Here is a 23,351-nt window from a genome sequence, read left to right as displayed (position 1 = left end):
TCTTTCATCCACATGACAGCACAGACATTGGTGTTCAAGGTCTTTGTGTCCTCAGGATTCATCCAGTAGCTGTCAAATATATCACAAGAAGTCATAAAAGAGAAAGAAAGAGTAGTGGAATATAGGCTCATACTGCACTCCAAACTAATTTCCTTCAACTGCTCCATAGTGTGCGCCAGTCATGAATTGAATAACACCAAATCAACATTCATACTGAACCTCCTGAAGGGAGAGCAGTGTAAGTGGATACAAGAGCCATAAGTATCTTCAAATGAATAAGAACTACTTCGGAAAGACTTGCAAAATATGCAGAAATTTGGACGAAATTGCCTTTAAAGAGAAATATTATAAAATACAAAAGATAATTCTGCATTGAAATCACTTTTTATATACGTGGTAAAACCTCCCCATCAGTTGCAGAGGTTGTAGGAAAACTACGAAATGTGGTCTATACTAAAGCTGCAACTAATAATGCTGCAGATTCCAATCTTGATTAATTGTTTGGCCAATAAAATGTCCAAATATTGTTAACAAAATGCTCATCCAAAATTGCTTAAGTCCAGTGATGCCTTTAAATATCTTGCCTTTGCGAGTCAAAAACCCAAAGATATTCACTTATAGGATATAAAAAAGAAATGATAGATTGGGCAAATTTAACAAGAAATGTATTAACTCTCTAAATAGTTCATTAAACCACACAGGCAGAGTTTAAAAGGCAATTAAGGGTGATAAATACAATCCACGTGTCTCAACTCAACTACATACTGAAGTTTAGCACCAACTATTCCATTTAAAAATGTTGCGTGCATTAGGGTTTGCATGCATTGACATATCATTCATCATAGTTAATGTTATCAGAAGCCTCTATACTTTCCCATAATATCAATGCTCCAAACAAACTCCAAACACTTTTCTAAGCCATGTGGATAGGGAGTACCGCCACTTTAAATACAACTTGGTCAATGTCAAAACAAACATGTGGGCTTTTTTAACTTGGTATGACATATCTGGTGAGGACACACCAAATAAACACTCTCTGCTTGAGTACTTCACACTCATTCAAATTTCTCTGGAGGCTCAGACAGAGGGAGAGCCCTCCATCATCTGTCAGAGTCTGACATCCACCTGCTGGGACACATCCATCACTACCCTGCCCCAATTACCACCCTATGCAGAGAGAGAGGAGACTGGCAACATGAGAGAAGCTGCCACTGATCTGTGAAGACACACACACTCACACACATTCCCTGAGGTGTTACAATCTAAACAGATGTTAGTTGAAGCTTCGTCTGACTCACTGTGGATGTGACGCCATGTGAATGGGCTGTAATTCTGTTTTTCCTTCAATGAACAGCTGACTGATTCATCCAGTTTGTGGGTGAATGCATTTCCTGGTGTCTCCCCAAAGACCTTTAACTGTCAACAGGTGACAATCATGACAAAAGACAACAGCAGAAACACTGATCCGGGTTCAGCTCTGCACACTCAGAAGGCTGCTTAATGAGGCTTTTCAGCTTGCATTCCTTCGGTTTAAAGCTTTGTTTCTGCAACCATGGCTCTGACTTTATGCTAAACAACCCCTGCTAATCAAAGCAATGTCCCTTTCCAAAAAGATGAGTCACTTCCTGCACCTGCTTTTAGTTTCTTCTCTGCACTGTCGAGCTGTGAGGCTAATCTACCTGGTGATATCACATCCTGCAACAACAAAAAAACCTAATTTTATGCATTTCATTCACGTTGCATGACAACATGTGTGTGAGATCCTGCAGTGATACACGTCAGACACACAGGGACAGAGGAGCAGGCATCGAAAAGGTGATCAAGGAAATGTGAGAGAAATGTCATATCTGTCTCATGTTTCAATCATTAATCCACAGTATTCGCAGTGAGTTGATGTTCAGAATCACTTACACAGGATCAGTGGGTGCCGGATGGCCGCCAGTTACAGCCTCTTTCACGTTATCCCAGATAATGCCCAAAAGACGCGGAGGGATGCGCCGCAGCACGTGTAAACTTCCGCGGCACCTGTGCGTCTGTCTCCCCGGATACTTTTTGTGCTGCCTGCCCCTCGGCTGCTCGGCTTATTGTTTTTCTTTTTTTCACCCACAGCAGCAGCAGCAGCAGACGCAGGCACCGCTGAATGGGTGATCACGCCGGTTTGTATTACACCGGTGGAAGGAGGGAGGGCGCACGGAAAGCGAGGTGAGGGATTGGCACCCAGCTCCTCTTCCTGTGTTCATGGTGACACAGAGAGGCGCAGGGGATGGCTGGACATCAGAGACAGTAGAGTGTGTCTTCGTGCTTGGCTGATTTGATATCTAATCCCTTTTTTTTGTCCTGGCACCTGTGCAGCCTGGGCTCCCAATTTGGCACCGAAGAGGAGGAGGAGGAAGGGGGGCGGGACTGTGTTGGCTGGCTCCATTCACAAAGCCAGTCACTGTGCAATTAACCTCGAATAGAGATGAAAACATCCCAATTAATCTCTCAGATTCTCATTTCTCTGTCTGATATCAAACCGCTTAAATACCTCACTATTTCAGGGCAGGAATTGCATCACAAATACATTAAAGGGGACATAAAGTGCACATTTTAAGGCACATCATTATATTTTAGGCTTCTACTAGAACATGTTACATGCTTATAAATTGCAATACATTATTTTTCACATTCTGTCAGTCTGAATATACCTGTGTTCACCCTCAGTTTGAAACACTCTGTTTTGGCGCCTGTCTCTTTAAGACACCATCCTGGAAAGCTCTGCTCTGATTGGCTTTTGAGATCATTAAGGTGCACCTTTGCAAAGGTAGTTCTCAAACTGGGTGGGGATATTCAGATGGAGGCGGGATCTTATTTTAATGAGCCTGCATTTTAATGGCTTGTTGAATAACATGTTTTCAAAATATACAGATAAGTGGAGTCCTGCCACTTCTCGTGCAGCACCATCTGACCTTATCCACTTGAGACAAATAATATTAGGGTCAATTTAACAGCTATTTCGCGGGTCAAAAAAGTTGCTGTGTTTCATCAAATGTATCAACAAAAATGTCTTCAAAAGTTTGTTTCGTACCGTTATGCACTCACAAAGCAACAGATATTGCTCATTATTTATCATCTTAGCTGGATAAACACATCAGGTGACATTGCATTGGCAGTAAAGTAGATCATCGCTACGTTAGCTAAATCACTCTGACTAGCAGGCAGAGGAAACAAACTACAACTTCGTCTTACTTCAGTAAAGTCTGACACAAATCAAACCAAATACAGAAATACTAAAAACTTGTATTGCTTGTTGACTTTCGTAACATTTTTTAACGTCCAATTGGGGATCTTCTATCCAGTTCTCTATCTATCGCTGTTGTATCGCCATGATAGTATTTCCCTGCAGATCCACTCGAGAGCCCACTGTCTTCCTGAGTTGTGTTCTCGCTGAGCTTCAGAGCTCAGAGGAGCCTGGTTGTTTTCTTTATTGTGCACAGTCTTCTGGAAATAATGCTGACAGTGGTGCATTGCAGGAACACTTTCTTCTGGGCTGTGCTCAACAAGGTGCATTTTAACAAATCAATTGCAATAATAGTCTACTTTATTGAGATTATAAATCAAGCTGCACTGATGCTTTCTTTTATCCTCAGACTAATTAAGGCTGCACTTTTACAACAGGAGACTGCCAGGAAAACTTTTCCAACTCATGCATTCTAATTATTAGCCTCTGTTTTCCCTCACAAAAAACTACGTCCATGAGTCACCGTGTGCTGAAAACCTCAAGTCCAACCCTTGATCTACATAGAGTCTAGAATAAGTCACAAAGCTGCTGCAGTGCTGAGTGTGTAATCTCAGGTATTTGGTTCACATCACAGTTTCAATGCTCACAGAAAGATAAACACAAACCCAAGAGCACACCGCTCAAATGCTGTGTACAGTCGTGCACAACAAAGATGAATTGCATCAATATTTCATTGTAACATTTGCCCTCCCCTCCACAAACCCCTGTGCATCCCCTCTTCACCCCCGGTCTGAATAAAAGAACATATTTGTTATTTATGCTCAGACACACTGCTTGCATTATTAAAATTCTGCAAAAGCTACAAGGTTAGTTCAGGATCCTTGATCATTTTCAATTTCCTCATTTGTCACTTTCTCACGTATCTTGTGTCTACCCCTCAACTCCCTTGCTTATAGACACATTCACATTTTATTTGTATTATTTCATGGTATATGCTGCCTGGAGAATGCCTCTTTAGTAACGTCTCCTTCCCAATCCTTTGCAAATCAAATCGTTCTTTAAAACTGCACATGTCTAAAGTAAGACATTCACACACATTGACTGTTTCCTCAGTCTCTCGAGATAATGTTCATTATGTATACTGTTAGCCTATAAAGTTAACCTAGTGTAGAAATATATGTTCTTGTTAAAAGGTCCCAGGCGGGGATTATTCAAATCTTTAACTTGAGCAAATATGACTGCGCAGCGGATGTTCAGCGGTGCACTTTAGAAGGAGTGTGCTTATTATGGTTCAGCGCTCATTGCTTGGAGATTTAAATAACACATGTCTGGCCTGGTAAACTGCTGTTGTGCTTGTCTGCTAGATGTAGTTAAAGTGGTGCAAACAAACTCATTGAAATTGAAACCACACGGCATGAACAAGACAAGGTTACTACAATACATGAGAAGTGGACATGTCACAGAAACACTTTACTGGTGTACAATCCCAGTCCTCTACCTTAGGTCACTAAGTAGCTCCTGTGTGGAGTGGGGGGGTCATTGCTGTGTCAGCAATCCTCTGGTCACAAGCACATTTCTGCAACCTTAAGACAACTGCTGGTCACATAAATGTTTGAGTAAAGCTCATTAAAGGCTTCATGCTGCAGTATGATGATGTTTATGCTTTAAGCTGCTGAGTCACTTCTGGTCTGACAGTTCATTTACATCTGCAGATCTGAGGAGAATAACATTTCTGTCACACGTTTCCCATTTCTGAACCAGAAGGCTTCATACAATGTTAACATGTCAGCCTGGGGGATTTGGATTGTAACCTGAGAGCATGTGTATTTTCACTCTAATGATCCCATCCAGCTCCCAGGTGGAGGCAGAGGGAATATCTTTTCATGCAGTTATCGGTGTGAAATGCAATCAGCAGGTCATGCCTTAACACGCGTCGACAGTGTGTGATAGATTCTCCGAGCATGGGAACCCTCAAAGCCTGCCGGGGGAGTTATGATTGCTAAATTGAAATATTTAGAGTGACTAAGGAGAGCAAAGCATTGTGGTCCGTGTCACATGCTGGTAACGGTGGTATTTTCGTAGTGTTAGCAGGCAGATTATAGCCACACAGCCTTTTCCCGGCACACTATATGATCTCGTCCCTCAATCTAATGTCAGCCTTTGAAATGAAAAAAATGGCCAATGAATCATAACCGCATGTTAGCAGCCAGTGAGAGATGATTGATGGATGTTTTGTCCGGGAAACTTGTACGAGTGATTCCTGTAATCTCATAGAGGCAGAAAATACTACTGGACGAGGTAATGACAAGCATAATAAATGTAAGGAATTATTATTATTATTATTATAAGCAACGCTCTGCCACCAGGGGTCCTCCAAAATTAGACGGTGTGCTCTGTGAAATATTGTCCTAACTGATGCATTTATAGATAAAAACCATGGTTTCGTTATATTGACAAAAACATCCCAGATCCTATAACACCGTGGGGGTTGTTGAGGCACATTTTGGGCTTGATATTAAAAATGTGTGACTGTATACCATCCACGTTATAACACGTACTCTACCATTGTTTTTGTAGAAAAATAAAATTATACTGATTTGGTGGTTATTTGTAGGATAATACCTAAATATTAGCTTCTTCTTCCTGTGTTGCAAGTGTATTTGAGACCCAGTGTGTTCCTGAGTTTGCACAGAGATGATATTCCTGTAATAAAGTCACGCTGACGTCTCTGTGTTCGGGGAGCAGCAGGTGTGTCATGCACTGAGAAGAAAAAAGGCTTTGCACCTGCGACACTCAGCATTCAGTCACCATCAGTGATCCATGATGTGCCCTGAGACACACACACAACACACACACACACACACACACACACACACACACACACACACACACACACACACACACACACACACACACACACACACACACACACACACACACACACACACAGCCACACACACACACACACACACACACACACACACACACACACACACACACACACACACACACACACTAAATAATCCTTTGCACACATGAAAATTATAATTATGTCATTGTCAAAACAGCTGGAGCATTGTTTACATTTTACATGACCTTTGAAAAAATACAATATAAATGAACTAGGGGTTAGGGGTTAGGGGTTAGGGGTTAGGGGTTAGGGGTTAGGGGTTAGGGTTTAGGGGTTAGGGGTTAGGATTAATTGTGCGTAAATGAGTGTACCGTTATCTGAAGTCTCTCAACGCGGATGACATAATATCCATCAGCAGGAAAAGACTCTTGACTAGGATAATACCTGTAAACTCCACATGGCTATAAATCAGATGTGAACAAGCCCATAAAGCATATTCAGTTCTTTCTCATCAATGGAAAACAATTCATAAAATACATGATTTGTGGTAATTACGATGGAATAATGAAAGGCCCGAGATGCACAGACCTCAGGGTCAGAGTATTGATTTTGAATCTCCTGCTTTTAATCCCACAATAATGTGCCAGTTAAATCCTCTGCTGTCTATGAATGAATGCCAAGATGAGCTACAGATTCCTCCCCTCTGCTAATGCTTTGTTCAGCTCAGTTTATTCCTTTCAAACCAACATTGCCCATGTTTGTCAGTGATGAGGTGGAGGTGCAGCCTCTGCCCACTCAGCACGACTAATTGCCCATAAGTGGCCATCCCAGTGTCGGAAACAAAGCATCACCAAAAACAAACAAACAAAATGAGTGACTCCACGCATCTGTTAACCACAGCGTGGAAGGAGCACATGTCATTTCACAGGGAGAGAGTAACAAAAGCAGCTTTACGTTTGACACATTTTCTCTCAGAAATCCCCGGGGGTGGAAAAGACTGCAGCAGAGGAAAGGAGTCATGAAGCCATTTCCTCCCTGTTACAGCTAATAAAAAGAGCCGATTGTCCTCTGGGTTGGGTAATGAGTGAAAGCAGGAGCTGCGGAAAATCGCACTCGTAATGGAAAACAACCACTTTAGCTCCTCGTTATGCTACGCACGAATCCGAAGGTGGTTCTGGATGGAGCCAGTTTGCTCAGGTGCTGCAAAATGCCTTCAGAGCAGATGTTCATTAAGACTGATTTTCATTTGAACGACAAAGCGATGCATGAACATGCAGGTTGTGGAAAGTGTCAGGACAACAGGAGGTCACATATTCCTGAGGGAACGCTGGCCTGTGGCTTTAAAGCTTCTCAGAGTAGGAATATGTTCAGTCCAGATCCCATTGACTGTGTTTTTATGCACCGTGGTAAGCTTTTCTAAATCGGCAGTCACACTTGAAGAAGTCACTTTTTGTCCTCCAGTAGCCCATCACTAATTCCTTTCCCCTCCAGTGTTTAGAAACCACAACATATTGACAGTCTGGTCAATCTCCTTCCAGGCTATATTAGTCACACAGCACAGAAGCCTGCTAACCTCCCCTCCCTCCTTCCCTGTGTTTATTTTCACAAATGTGAATGAGTGAGAGTCCATTTGCCAGCCGCTCCATTTCCCGGTTTGCTTGCCAAAGGTTTCTTCAGCCAAGTTTAGCCACAGCTGTTTACAGAAGAGGTGTTTTTGCTGCTAGCCACCCAGATTCAGCCATTCTTGGAAACACAAAACACAAACAGTGATCCTCTCAGGAGCAGACGAGTGCACCGGGGTATCTGAGGATGAATAAATGATGTCTTCTACTCAGACATCGTGTGCATAAATCCATTAGCTAGCACCAGTTTGATGATGCAGCAGATTGAAGCTGCACTAATCAATGTTTTTTATAATCAACAAATGACTGTATGCAATGTGAAAGTGTATTGATAGGCCATTAGAGAATTATCAATTCTGCTTTTAGCATATTTTAGAATGTTCTCATCAGATAGATATGAGTAGGAAGGGACCTGCTCGAATTTACCATTTCAGTTCAGTCTCAAAGGTCTCATCATGTTAAGCCACAGCACATACCAGAAGATACAACAATGAGAGTGTTTCTCTAACTTCTCTGACACAGATTTAGCTTTTTGGATAACAAGAGACTCTTTTAATGATTTTTACCACTTTGAAATTCTTGGGAGAGAGTTGTTTCTGATTATCAAGGACTCTGAAGATTTTAGTATGCGGACAAAGTAGCCGAGAAAAGACAAAGTCCTCTCAATCAGCAGACAGACATCTCACATGTGATGCAGATCAAAAAGACCTCTAAAAAGGGCTTTTTTATCCGGTCAGATTATCATTTTAGTTTGAATTCATCCCACAGATGTCAGGTGCTATCGGCAACACATCCAGAGAACAAAATGCTTCTTTATGGATCCCAATATACATTACATTATATGTTAGACGCTTTTATCCAAAGCGACTTACATACATGCAGTACTGTGGACAATCCCCACAGGAGAACATTTGAGGTGAAGTGTCTTGCCCAGGGACACAACGACATGCTGACTGCAGTGGGACTCGAACTTGCTATCCCCTGATTCGAAGTCCAGCACATTATCCACTGAGCCACAGCCTCCTATAAAGATATATACTTCCCTATTATCATGCCTGTGTGTCAGCAGCGGCGTCAGATGCACTCGCTTCTCTCTCCTCTCGTCTGAAGCCTTCAACCCTCGGTGGCATTGTTTGAATCAGACTCCTTGCTGCCATGGTAACGGTGCAGAGAGAGGATGGGATGAATGGGAAATGGTGAGAGGGCACGACCCGTAAAGCATCTGACATGATCAACAGAAGAGAGCGCTGATCAGAACCAGACAAAGGTTCAATGAGCGCTTTAGCATTGCTTCTGAAAACAAATAACTTGTAGTTTGATCATGCAGGTATCTTTTAAAAATAATCTTTCACAGCTTCGTAATCAACATCCCCTAACACCTGTGGAGAGCCATTGATTTACTTCCGTTTACACATTTCCTTTTGCTCATTTTCTTTATGTTCTGTATGCTTTTCATCACTTCTGCAGAGCAGTAGAACCCAACATTCAGAGATAGGCAAAAAAAAAGTGCAAAAAAGTATCTATTTCTGTGTTTTACTACATTTTTGATAATTACAAGTTAGATCAGTGTCATTTGTTTAGTTGTTCAATAAGGTCTTATAACTTGGGATCACCAACTACATTTGTCCAAGGGCCAAAATGAATCCAAGAGAGAAGAGACACAATCGGGGGCCAGCGATTTGTATATATAGCCCAGAACTTTGAGCACGCTCCTAAGTCGCCGGAGCCTCGTAGCGGGGGCTACTGCTGCGGAGCACATAAAGCTGACTGGAAGCCCGCAGCCACAGTGACAGATGAATCAATTGATTATCTACAGGCTACATTTGTTCTCTTCCTGCAAGCTTTGATGTCTGAATTGATTAGTTATGGTAACAAGATTAATCTAAAAGACAGCATTTAAAGCCATATTTCATGTTTTCTGGTGTGGGGAAATGGAGGCTCTGTGTTAGCCTCTAGAAATAAGATTAAAGGCAAACACTGTTAGTATCTGATGATATATTTAAGATTCACTTTGAGTGTGCTAACGCTCAAACACTCAAGGACACATTAACAGAAAGTGAAACGTAAGAGGCCAGACAATAATACCTCTGTGTTCAATGACAAGATCACAAATTGCTGAGCCGTTTTCCTCTGCCTCGTCCTTGGCTCTCTCCGCTGTTTCCACATGAGAGGACTGAAAGCATCGCTGCTTTTCTCACACCTTTCAGAGCTGTTAGCAAAGCATCTGCACGAAGAAGAAGAGACCAATGTGCTGGGGAGGAGTATTGATTTGTAATATAAACTAACTATTTAACTAAGTCATTTCTTAGCTAGAAGTCATTATATGAAGTATACACTCTCTCACCTTACTCTTCACAGGCTGCCAAACACACACACACATTTGCATACAATAATAACCCAGAGGCATGATTGGGAGTGCTATTTGGAGCATGACTGAGTTCAGATTGCCAAATGGATGTCTCAATATGACAAATTTCACCTTGATGCACAACGAGGCTAATTGACTGTCATTGGTTCATTTCATCTGAAAGCAATCCTCGCCGGAGGTCTGCGCTCTGCGATGCCCTTCTCAATTGTTTTAGAGTTCAGATGCAAAATACATATGTAGATCAGAGGTGGAAACAGTACTCAGATTGGATACTAAATTGTAAAAATACCCTGTTACAAGTATTCAAAATCTTACTGTAGTAAAAGTACACAAGTATTAGCATCAAACTCTATTTAAAGGCTCTCTCCCACACTCCCCCCTGCCTGAAACGACTCCATTGGACTCCTTTGTTTACTTGAAAATAAATGAGCTTAATATGTCCTCTTTAAGTACCAAAAGTGAAATCACTCATTAAACGTAATGGCCCCTTTCATAATCATATGTATACATTCCTGTATCACGTTAATTGGTGCATTAGTGTGTAAATCACAGCTGGTTTTGCTTAAACTAATCTGAAAGACTTTATATACTGCTGCTGGATATTTCAACATATAAGTATGTCCATATGTTGAGTTATATTGTGTTTTAGATAATGATGTGAGTCTGGAAAGTAACTAAAGCTGTCAGATCTAGTGGAGTACAATATCAGCTTCTAAAGTAGTAGAACAGGGGTGTCAAACTCAAGGCCCGGGGGCCAAATCCGGCCCGCGACTTCATTTGATGTGGCCCCGCAAGAGCTTGCAAAGAATATAATACGTTATTATACGGTTACATGCCACTTTACAGACGACATGTCCCACAATGCATCGTGCACTGTGACATGCGCACTGAAGAGAGAATTATTTGCCCTGGACTTCTGCTTTCAGACGTAGTTAATTACTGAGTTATTACCCTATCCGATAATATTCCAATTCAGAGGCAATAATGTAATATAATACATTATTTTGTATATATTATATATTTATATAGTTACAACCGGCCCTTTGAGTGCAACCATAATGCTAATGTGGCCCGCAATGAATTTGAGTTTGACACCTCTGTGTAGTATAAAATGTTATAGTATAAAATAAAAAGTACCTCAAAACTTTACAATACAGTACAATGTTCTTCATTTTACTCCACCACTGATGTAGAGCTATAAAAGGCTAGCTTTCTATTTACAGCATGAGTGCTCTATAAAGCCCTGCGCTGAGACCCAATGTAATCCTTTTTTATGGGTGAGAACACATGGCTTTCTCCAAATCAAAGATTGATTTTCTTGTTTGTTTTTTAGATTGGTTTCTTACCGTGTGTTCAAACTGAATGCAAAACTAATTCTAGAGGCGGCATGACTCAAAGTGAATAGAAAGACACAAATTCCCCCGTGGTTGCGCTAATTGACGAAAAACTCATATATGGCTCAGTATTATTCCACTGTATGTGACTCAAACTATCTGCATGCATGGATACCAGAAGTATGAGGAGGCCTCTCTGTAATTTGGGTGAACCAACCCTTTAAGAAATGGGGCTGTAAGAGAGTTAATGTTTCAATTACATAATCCAACACATCCATTACTCTGTGAGTCATGTCTGCTAATCCAGATGTTGTCACATTTCCTGTTTTCTCTCATCTGTCACGCAGACACAAACACATTTCTATAAGTATTTATGTGACACAAATGACCTGTCTTCTCCTCTCTGGTCAGAGCAGACAGTTGTTTGGTTTCCCCACAAGGTCAGATTCACCCTGCGACACATTGACAGGCGCTCAAAGCAGGGCCGCTGATGATTGGCACTTCCTGGTATGGAGAGAGGCACGAATACTGAGAGTGGCTCTGCATAGAAATTTGAAAACAGTGAACTCCCTGACATGCATTAAAAAAAGTGACTTTAAACTTGAAAGTGTGGAGTGAATAGCAGGGATGTTGGGGTATGAAATAACTCTGCCTCACTGTGATTACTGCCTCTTCACACAGCGGTTTGTGAGACTTTAATGCAAACTTGTAACCTTGGTTACAGGATTTCAACATGTCTTACAAGAAGTCATCTGATGTTTTCCTAAACCACAGCACGGACTGGGGTTCTTCAGAGGACTGACACTAAAACATATAGCTTGGGCAGTAAATCCAGTGAAATGTCAGACATGTTTTTCCACTCGTAGAGTCAGGGTTGGCTCGCAGGAATGATCAGATAACAAATTATAAGCAACTATAATCAACGTAGATTACATTAGGAAAATGTGCAATTAGATTATGGCTATATTGTCAAGGGTTGACTTGATTAGACTTTGGATTTTGTATTTAAAATATAGATAAAGTGAGTTATTTCTTTCAAGTCACCAGATTTCTTAAAAGGGCCCTATTGTGCTTTTTGGGGTTTTCCCTTTTCTGTAGTGCATGTCAATGGTCTGCAAAGGCTGAAATACCTGTGTTTCCTCCAGAGGGAGCCTCCATTACGGCCCGTCCACATGGCGGCGTGCGATGAAGCTTCAACGCTTCTGCCCATTCACTTTGAATGGGGTGACGTCATGCTTTGCCGAACTGCATTGTGAGAGCATCGCTTCGCTTTGCTCGCTTCAAAAGTTGAGCAATGTTCAACTTTTGAAGCTTCGACGGAAGCGTCAGCCAATCAAATCATATGCCAGTACAAGCTCTAGCCAATCAAACCACGTGCTTGTGTGTCCGGGGCGGGAGATTCATGTGATTGGTTGTTGGTCGAGTTTCAGACACGCCCACCAGCAAGCTTCAACGCACGTCGCCGTGTGGACGCTGCGTTAGACTACTTTATTTACTTCCTAAACATAGTGACATCACTTTGTCACACCCACGCTTCTATTGGCAAGAGCTCAAACACATTGTAAGGCTAAGGGACGGGACATCTGTAAGCAGTTGACTCATCACAACAGAATACAAATTCAATATGGCCCCTTGAAGGTAATCCAAAAGTATTACCTTGTGTTTCAAATCTAACCCAACTCTGCTCGTAGACATTTCTGATTATCGACCAAGTACAGCAGTGTTTGCCGTTCTAAAGTCATTCTTCACTGTCTCCTCCTGACTAAACATCGCCTCCATCACTTCCCACCATGAGCTCGCTGCTGTCTAGTCAGAGGTAGCTCCAGGGAGAAGATTTCAGCAGCTCATACACAGCGTCTAGCATGCATCACAAGAAAAACAGGAGGTGAGATTGGGAGCTGCGTGGAGATGAATAACCATCCTTCATTGTCCACACTCACGCTGTGACTCACTGGGAAATTGTCAGAGACTTTACCGGGGCTTTTACAAGATTTCTCAAGTGCTGTTGAGTAAGAAGCCTCATCCTTCACTAGCTTGCTGCAGGACAGGGAAGTGGTGCAGGGGCTTGTCTTGGACAGGAAATTAAACGTATTTAATTTCCACAATTTCCACAGCAGTGCATGTTTCCACCAGGAGACGATCCTCTGTGACCCGCAGCCTGAGGCCTGAGCCTGAGACATTAGACTAGATTCTGTCCTCCCACTCACTGTTTCCACCCTGTAATTCACCTTGAAACAGGGTGCCTATTCATCTGCAACATGCCCCATCAGGAGGTTCCTGCTTTATGTGCTGTTTTAAAAGGCCATATAATCTCCCACTGAGGTACAGTAAACCAGCTCAACAGGAACTCCAGATAATGTGCGCAACTTAAAGAGAAAGTGAAGTTTATATTTCAGGGTTTTGCCTTCTGAAATGATGAGTAGTTTCTCTAATAGAGTCATAAAGCTTTGTATCCACATCTGACAATCCCTTGCCAGCATTCAGTCAACAGAAATCTGCGAGATGGATTGACAGTGTTGAAAGCGGCTGTGTGTTTCACTGAGAAAGCCTGCTGAGGAGTAATTACAGTCATTCAGAAAGCCTTATTGAAGTGTTTGGATCAGAGCACCACTGTAGCTGCTGTACGTATACATTCAGAAAGGAAAGAGACTCATCCGCAGCGAGGCAGCAGACTAATTCCCTGCATAATGCCGCATTTCTTCGAGACATTACAAGAACCTAACCACCAATTTTTCATTCGTGGTGTACAGAGGGTTTGACAACACAAGTATCCCCTCTCTGGAGTTTACACACACTTTGGCAGGAGCTACACTGCAAGCCTAAGTGGAAAATGTCCTCCTCTTTGAGTTAGTTGGGTAGGGGGGAGTTTTTTAAAGGGGGAGGCCCCTGTACATGTCTGACATGTTTCTGCAGGACCGCAGGCCGCTGGCTGGCGTGGAGCGAAGGCTTGTGGTCGGCTGTTTGTCTGCGTGAAGCTGGCATGGCCTCCCGTTCCCCTGCATCTGTTCCCCATTAGCACAGCGACCGAGAGTATAAAGCAGGGAGCTGACAGGCGCTGCGAACACTCGAGGATCGCTGCCTGGATCATGGGGTTTACTATCTGGCTGCTCCGCCTGCAGGCCAGTCTGCTGTCACACGCCCTCGAATGCTCAGCCGCTCAGGGAGAGCTGAGTGTGAGCAAACACACCGCAGACGCTCAGGTGAGAGGCTCCTGGTGGATGTGATAGTTACAGAAGGACAGTGGTAGCCAAAGGTGTTCATTAAGTGTCCGTCATTATGTGTGCTGCTGTGACTCTGCAGGGGTAAGTGCAGCTTGTTGGAGAAATGTTGTTTGTTGGACATAATAAGCAACCTTTGTCTCAAATGAAAGTGAAAATAATCTGGATTATCAGCGTTTTGTCCAGCGGGGATCAGCAGAGCACTTTGTGAAACGTGGAGCTGCATCTGTAATGAAACGATAAGTCTGTTTGATTATCATTCAAAGAGAAGTGATTTTAATGAAGGAAATAAAAGTGAAGTTGCAAAATAGTTTTGGCATTTCTATCTCTTTTGTCTCAGTTGATTTAAAGCTTAAAAATCTGCTTCTTTAACCAACAATTCCTCCATGTGATTGACTGTAATAAGGACAATTACTCAGGATACACAATCAGGAATTCATGAAGGGAATATTACTTTTTTTTAGTTGACACTTTGTACACTTGTTTCCCCTAATACCAATGTCAAATATACAGAATTGTTTACTGAATAAGTAAAAAGACAAACTGGAAGAAAACTGAACTGAAAAGAAATGAAATTGAACAAAAAAAGGGGGATTTTGGATACTTTACTTTAGGTTTAAATGCCAAATAGAGTTTTGGTTTATTAGTTGTTCCTCAGACACAGTGGGTCAGTGCTTGTTCAGGTCAGTATCAGCAGGAATGTGAGTCCAGTCTGTGACGTTAATCGTGGTCAAGCATGTGTCAGGGTGGCAGTAGACGTGTACAGTCTAATCCTGACCTGTGCAGACGTATCATTTATTTTCTAACAAAACAAAGTCTCATTGTAATGGTTTTTACAGCCGTATTTCCACCACGACAGAAATATACCTCGCTGTGGAACAAAACCTCCTGCTCCACTCGTTGTCTTCTCATGTGGCTGCGGCTGTTATACTTTAAACCTGCGGTGAGCATTTTTCTGAGGACGGTCCTCATGTTCTGTCCAAAGTAATCGCCCTCATCTGGACAACGGCTTCGGCAGCTGTGAGGAGGCGAGAGGAGGATTTGCACCCACGCATGGGAGAGTTTTCATTCTTCCATGTGAGGGACTTTGTGCCACATATGTGTTTTTCTGCAGCGGTTATTTGTGTAATTACAGCATGAGCTTTAAATGTGGTGGCATCTAACTAATACCCGATGCTGCATCTTTTTCAGACGCTTCATTTGGTTTATTTACACAAGTTTCCCACTAAGGTAACTTATTTATAACAGAGTGGAAAACATTAAGTGAGTAATTTACGAGGCTCGTCAACACAGAACAGCAGAAAGCCAGATGGATTGTGGCAGGATTTGATGGATGCTACATTTAGCTTCAAGGGGACATGTTATTCTCATTTTCAGCGTCATACTTTTATGTATTTTAGGTTTTTACTAGATCGTGTTTACATGCTTTAATGTTATACAAATCCATTACTTTACCCCTACTGTCCATCAGAATATACCTGTATTCTCCTTCTGACTGAATCGCATTATTTTAGTGCCTGTCTCTTTAAGAACCCCCAAAAGCCCGGTCAGATCTGATTGGCTCGTGAGAAAAATGGCGCTCTTTTACAAAGCTAGCGGCTCAGGTGGTGAAGGATTGTTTGTGTTGCCAATTATGGACATAAATTGGGATATTTTGAGATGTATTTGTCTGGGTCAGTGGAATATTTACACACACTAAATAAACTTAACAAATGTGCAGAATCTGAGTACTTAATGGTCACATATTCATATATTTTTAACATTGCAAATTCCATCTTTTCAGTTAGTAGCTAGTGTCTGTATGCATTGAATTACACTGCGATATCATCAGCATAAGTGTTGACTCTGATTCTCTTCTTTTCAGTATGAGGACCAGACGCAGCAAAGTGTGCTACCCTTACCTGAAGGACTGGTACGTATCACTCACTACTGTAGTACTCGATTATTAATTTAGTTTGAATACTTTAGTCTCGATGTAAAAGGGATCCTGTTTAGAGCAGGTTGTACTCTAAAGGAGTCTAGTGGACGACACAGCAGATATAAGAGGATACATCACATCATGGTGCTAGAAATTGAAACAAATAACAGAGGGGAATTGAAAAAGGGTGTTGGTTGTGTTGGGTTTTTGAATAAATAAAGCCATCATTACAGCACATTTAAACAAAAAATAATGTTTCCTGGTTAGAAACTAATACAAAAACGTACTGTACAATATAGAAACTAATCCTTCCAGAAAAAACTGCAGCTATCTGGCAGAGAGACCATAGAAGCGTTGCAGTTATGCCTACAAAAACAGACAATTAAAGTTACTGAAGTCCCTTGCAAACACTAGCAATGTGTGCATCCCCAGGACAACATGTGCATATTACAATTACCCCTCAACTCCAAACTGTACAGCTATTGTGCTGCAGTGAGTCTTTGTTATAACTGAATGGAAAAAGAGTAAGTTATTATCCAATACTTGAAACAAACGTTTTATTGTATATGCTTTGGAGGGGGAATAAGCATCGATAGAGCCCAGAGGTAACATTATTATATACCAAAAAGTTCTAATAGGCAAACTGAAACTTGTTGTTTTTCGAAAAAGTGACAGTCCATTTATTAGGAAAACAAGTGGATCAATAGCAGAGCTGCGTTTATGTGCAGATCAATGAGAAATGCAGCAGCCACTGACCATAATGACTTACAGTTTCCTCCCCTTGAAGCTGGAGTTAGACTCTCAATAAAGAGGGACGGGGTGAGAGGAGCACTCAGTGGAGAGAGTTGATTTGCTCTGTGGTTGTGTATGTGGTTGTGACTGTCTCACCCCTGCAGGTTTTGTTCAGACGTAGGAGACAGTTGGAGAGGAGGGGTCCCAGCCACATGAGCCACAACAGCCTGCCGGGGGCCGTCACCGCCAAAGGCTTCCCGAACACTCTCATCCAGGTAAACCACGGCCTGTTAGTCACACAGGAGTCACGGTGAGGGGGAGGGGGGACGGTTTACAGGTTGCTGGTGAAGTTTTAGTCATACTGAATCATCTGAATCTGCTGGAAGACTTAAAATGATCCACAGACACCACGTGATTTGTTCACTGAATCGTAAAAAATGACCATATAAGGCAGGGACGTGCGGGGGCATATTCAGGGTCACTGCTCTTGCCGGAACAAACCGTTTTGAAGGAAATAAATACAAAAACTGCCCAGTGTTAACAAACAGCCCATATCCAAAGAAAAATGAGTTGATTTGAATATGCAAAATATGCCATTTGAGGACATAGGGATCCTGCAGAGGCACGCCCCCCCTACGCGTATATGTACCATAGTGTACACAATCACATCAACAAACTAAAACTACCATTTTATTTTTGAGAGTAAGATCAGCCCAAGACAGAACAACTGCATTTATCTCTGCCTTGTGCTTGAAATAAGAGTATCTGAGGGGCATAATGACAATAAGCTCAACTAAATGTTCTGGGAATCCTGTGTTTTCCTAATTCTCCTCGACTCGAGTGTGTTCAGAGAGAGAAAGCACACTGTGTACAGGAAGTATCAGCGCACACTAATCCCTGTGTCTGTGCTCCTCAGGCTGATAGGTCCAGACGGCACTTGAAGAAGAAACCGCGTAAATCTCGCGCCGGCACCTACTCTCTCCTTAGCAACGACAAGAGAGTCCCCCTACAGGTGAGTCTCCATGGCAACACCCCGAGCAGAGCAACAGCTGGGCAGCGAGGCCTGATGTGAGGACGACTTCCTCCCTTCAATTGATCACTTCGCTTTACTCTACGCTATAAACTGCCCATTGAAACGGCTCTTTGATGCCATTCAGACATTAGGCCTCAAACATCCCTTAAAAGAGCACATATTAATCTGCTAATCAGGTGTATATCAGTATGTAATGTCTCTACTTTAAAGAGTCCTCTCCTGCTGATGTTCCAGGTGTATATCAGTATGTAGTGTCTCTACTTTAAAGAGTCCTCTCCTGCTGATGTCCAGGTGTATATCAGTATGTAGTGTCTCTACTTTAAAGAGTCCTCTCCTGCTGATGTTCAGGTGTATATCAGTATGTAGTGTCTCTACTTTAAAGAGTCCTCTCCTGCTGATGTTCAGGGTGTATATCAGTATGTAATGTCTCTACTTTAAAGAGTCCTCTCCTGCTGATGTTCAGGTGTATATCAGTATGTAGTGTCTCTACTTTAAAGAGTCCTCTCCTGCTGATGTTCAGGTGTATATCAGTATGTAGTGTCTCTACTTTAAAGAGTCCTCTCCTGCTGATGTTCAGGTGTATATCAGTATGTAGTGTCTCTACTTTAAAGAGTCCTCTCCTGCTGATGTTCAGGTGTATATCAGTATGTAGTGTCTCTACTTTAAAGAGTCTCCTCTCCTGCTGATGTTCAGGTGTATATCAGTATGTAGTGTCCTCTACTTAAAGAGTCCTCTCCTGCTGATGTTCAGGTGTATATCAGTATGTAGTGTCCTCTACTTTAAAGAGTCCTCCTCCTGCTGATCTTTCAGGTGTATATCAGTATGTAGTGTCCTCTACTTTAAAAGAGTCCTCTCCTGCTGATGTTCAGGTGTATATCAGTATGTAGTGTCTCTACTTTAAAGAGTCCTCTGCTTGCTGGATGTTCAGGTGTATTCAGTATGGTAGTGTCTCTACTTTAAAGAGTGCTCTCCTGCTGATGTTCAGGTGTATATCAGTATGTAGTGTCTCTACTTTAAAGAGTCCTCTCCTGCTGATCTTTCAGGTGTATATCAGTATGTAGTGTCTCTACTTTAAAGAGTCCTCTCCTGCTGATGTTCAGGTGTATATCAGTATGTAGTGTCTCTACTTTAAAGAGTCCTCTCCTGCTGATGTTCAGGTGTATATCAGTATGTAGTTTTCTCTACTTTAAAGAGTCCTCTCCTGCCGATGTCAGGTGTATATCAGTATGTAGTGTCTCTACTTTAAAGAGTCCTCTCCTGCTGATGTTCAGGTGTATCAGTATGTAGTGTCTCTACTTTAAAGAGTCCTCGTCCTGCTGATGTTCAGGTGTATATCAGTATGTAGTGTCTCTACTTTAAAGAGTCCTCTCCTGCTTGATTGTTCAGGTGTATATCAGTATGTATGTCCTCTACTTTAAAGAGTCCTCTCCTGCTGATGTTCAGGTGTATATCAGTATGTAGTGTCTCTACTTTAAGAGTCCTCTCCTGCTGATGTTCAGGTGTATATCAGTATGTAGATGTCTCTACTTTAAAGAGTCCTCTCCTGCTGATGTTCGGTGTATATCAGTATGTAGTGTCTCTACTTTAAAGAGTCCTCTCCTGCCTGAGTTCAGGTGTATATCAGTATGTAGTGTCTCTACTTTAAAGAGTCCTCTCCTGATCGATGTCAGGTGTATATCAGTATGTTCTACTTAAAGAGTTCATATCCTGCTGATGTTCAGGTGTACATCAGTTTCGACTTAAAGAGTCCTCTCTCTCAGCTGATGTTGCAGCAGTGTATATCAGGAATGTAGTGTGCTCTTACTTAAAGAGTCCTCTCCTGCTGATGTTCAGGTGTATATCAGTATTAGTGTCTCTACTTTAAAGAGTCCTCTCCTGCGGATAGTTCAGGTGTATATCAGTATGTAGTGTCTCTACTTTAAAGTCCTCTCCTGCTGATGTTTCAGGTGTATATCAGTATGTAGTGTCTCTACTTTAAAGAGTCCTCTCCTGCTGATGTTCATGTGTATATCAGTATGTAGTGTCTCTACTTTAAAAGAGTCCTCTCCTGCCTGATGTTCAGGTGTATATCAGTATGTAGTGGTCTCTACTTTAAAGAGTCCTCTCCTGCTGATGTTCAGGTGTATATCAGTATGTAGTGTCTCTACTTTAAAGAGTCCTCGTCCTGCTGATGTCAGGTGTATATCAGTATGTAGAGTCTCTACTTTAAAGATTCCTCTCCTGCTGATGTTCAGGTGTATATCAGTATGTAGTGTCTCTACTTTAAAGAGTCCTCTCCTGCTGATGTTCAGGTGTATATCAGTATGTAGTGTCCTCTACTTTAAAGAGTCCTCTCCTGCTGATGTCAGGTGTATATCAGCATGTAGTCGTGTCCTCTACTTTACAAGAGTCCTCTCCTGACTGATGTCAGGTGTAATATCAGTAGTGTGTGTCTCTACACTTTAAAGAGTGCCTCTCCTGCTGATGTTCAGGTGGTATATCAGTATGGTAGTGTCTCTACTTTAAAGAGTCTCTCCTCCTGCTGATGTTCAGGTGTATATCAGTATGTAGTGTCTCTACTAAGGTCCTCTCGGATGTCAGTGTATAGTAGTACATATGATACTGTTCAAAAAGCTCTTTATTGTTCTCATACTGCCTGTTGCTGGCAGCCTCTCTTTCATCCCTCTGTCTGAACCAGAGCCCAGTCCTGCTCTGATCGGGTTAGCTGGCCGGCCTCGTGTTGTGATTGGTCAACCACTTTAAAAGATGTCCGCCCCTTAGCCTATCACGTACAATGTTGCGCTAGCCAATAGGAGCTCAACTGGTAAATACTAAATAGTGATGTCACTATGTTATGCAAGTAAACAAAGGAGTCCAATTGAGGCGTTTCAGGCAGTGAGATTTTAGCTGTTGTATACCATTCACATGCACCTCCTGCTTTGCGCTTGAAATTGTTCATTATCCTTTCTTTTAGGTTGCTGATATAAGTGAGTTTTTAGAAGCATCACTCTTGTGATTTCTCTTCCAGGTGATCAGAGTGAGGCGACAGGAGAAGCTCGATCCACCGAAGACGGTGAACTCAGGACGCTCCGGTGCCTTCTCTGTCCTGGTGAGTGTGGGGTGTATTCTTTAACACACAAACTGACTATATCTGATGAATATTTACATGACGTTCTGTGTGCTCTGCAGGGAGATCCACAGGCTGACGTTCAGGCCGACCAATAGGAGAATACAGAAGAGGACTGCTGGGAAATAAAAAGCTCTTTTTAATTGTGGCCTGACGAGGGGTGTGCACAGTACAAAGGTCTCTGAAAAGCATGAGTCCAAATCTGAAGACTGGTGTGAAAATCTGACATTTAGATAAGATCTTCCGTGCTAACTTGCTTTGATTAATTGTGATATGTGCATCCATCATTACTGTTTCACCTGAAAGCTTATCAGCCACTAATGGATACTTTATTTACTATTATAAGTTTCTAATATATTCCTGCATGTTTTAAAATGAATCCACAAATGATCCCATATTAATATTATAGTGTGCCGTGTTGTTGTATTTAATCACAGATTCCTTATGGATATTGGGGGTATATTTTTGCAGAAAGATTTCTTGTGTTGTATCAAATTTCAATAAAAGTTTAGTAGACACATATGGTGTTTGAGTCTTTAAACATTAGGCACTTTATGCTCCACTGGAGCCTTCTCCATACAGTTGGTTAATAGTTCTGAGCTCAGGAGTTGTATAACAGCAGCTCAGTGTTTCCCTGAATGATGCGTTTCATTTCCCACTCACCAGTCTGCAAAACTGTCTACGGCTGATTCATAAAATTGATTTCATGGCATCGAAACACCACTGAGTCCCCAATTGCACATGGCAGGATCCGCATGTATGGTGCATAGTTGGCACTGAAATGGCAGCAGGATAAACTAGCAGGAACTTATTTTCAGTAAAGGTCCCTTAATCCATTTACATACCATGTGAGAGAGGGAATACAATCTAAATGTAGTCCAGACCATCTGTTCCAGGAGTCAACTTTGTCTATTTTAATATCTTGTGTCATTTTTTATTCATTTGGCCGGGAATGGAAACGCAATTTGGTCTGGAGCAGAAGTGAGTATTTCTGCAGGGCGCTGACGTAAATGTGAAGAAAATGAAATCTTTGTGGGCTGCTCTGCATCTGTCTGCCTATTTACAGCAGGGCAGATCTTTTCAAAAACACCTCTCAGAGAAACTGTGCTGCACTGTGATGATTGTATGCTGGGTTAAAAATAAAAGCAGCTACCTAAATTACACCCCCCCCCCCCCCCCCCCCCCAAAAAAGTGATGCCATCAGAAAATCCTGCATGATGAAAAAGCCGGAGTATAAATGTAAGCTAATCTAAATGAATGGGATGAGTCATCTTCCGCTCATTTACCGATCAAAGCCCACAGCTCGTGACGTAGGTCCCATTTTTATGGTTTTACAGAGACAAACATAGAGCAGAGGGAAGAAATAACCCAACAAAACGTTATTTATAACCTGACATTTTCCCTGAAGCATATAATTGATGCTGAACACGCTTCAGCAGCTCGCTCTGGGAGAATATGGACGGGTTGTGCCACAGCCATCAGATGACCTGGATTAGCTGGTTGGAAACTGTATCGGTGACAAACAACCACAGGATGCCTTTCTGATTTCTCCGAAAAAGAGCTCTGTTGAGGACCAATTATTCCTATTTAGAGGCAACAAGAGAGACACCACTCGCTCCCCTGTCATCATCTCACACACACCCATCCTTAGAGGCAATCTCACTTACACAGACTTGTTTTAAATAGAAATCCACCATTTAAACCCAGTCCTGGTGATGCAAATGTTAAATTAAAGTTCAATCGGATGTGTGTCACGGTGTGTGGTCGACACAAAGGGGATCCTCTCAGTCTGTGCGGTGGTGTAATGGTGTGTGGCATTGTTTCCGCTGTGCTTTGGGTTTAGTCATCCCCTCCAGAACAAAGCTGATGGTAATCACTACGAACAGAATCACTGGGAGGCCTTCAATCTATAGGACTGTGGTGGGAGAGATACGTCACCGTTTCCCCAC

The 23,351-nt window shown here is 42.1% G+C and overlaps 1 protein-coding gene across 1 annotated transcript; it reads left to right on the top strand.

The window, feature by feature from the left end:
* Positions 1-14,200: 14,200 nt before the first annotated feature.
* On the top strand, positions 14,201-21,922 carry si:dkey-12l12.1. Its single transcript, XM_034201086.1, has 6 exons — positions 14,201-14,595; positions 16,478-16,525; positions 17,428-17,538; positions 18,180-18,275; positions 21,304-21,384; positions 21,465-21,922. Exons 1-6 carry the CDS (start codon positions 14,482-14,484, stop codon positions 21,498-21,500), a joined length of 486 nt encoding a protein of 161 aa, XP_034056977.1. The 5' UTR covers positions 14,201-14,481; the 3' UTR covers positions 21,501-21,922.
* The last annotated feature ends 1,429 nt before the right edge of the window (positions 21,923-23,351 follow it).

The sequence above is a fragment of the Gymnodraco acuticeps genome, unplaced genomic scaffold (genome assembly GCF_902827175.1).
Source record: "Gymnodraco acuticeps unplaced genomic scaffold, fGymAcu1.1, whole genome shotgun sequence".
Classification (NCBI taxonomy): Eukaryota; Metazoa; Chordata; class Actinopteri; order Perciformes; family Bathydraconidae; genus Gymnodraco; species Gymnodraco acuticeps.
Note: the sequence above shows the minus strand (reverse complement) of the source record. Positions and strands in the feature narration are given on the sequence as shown.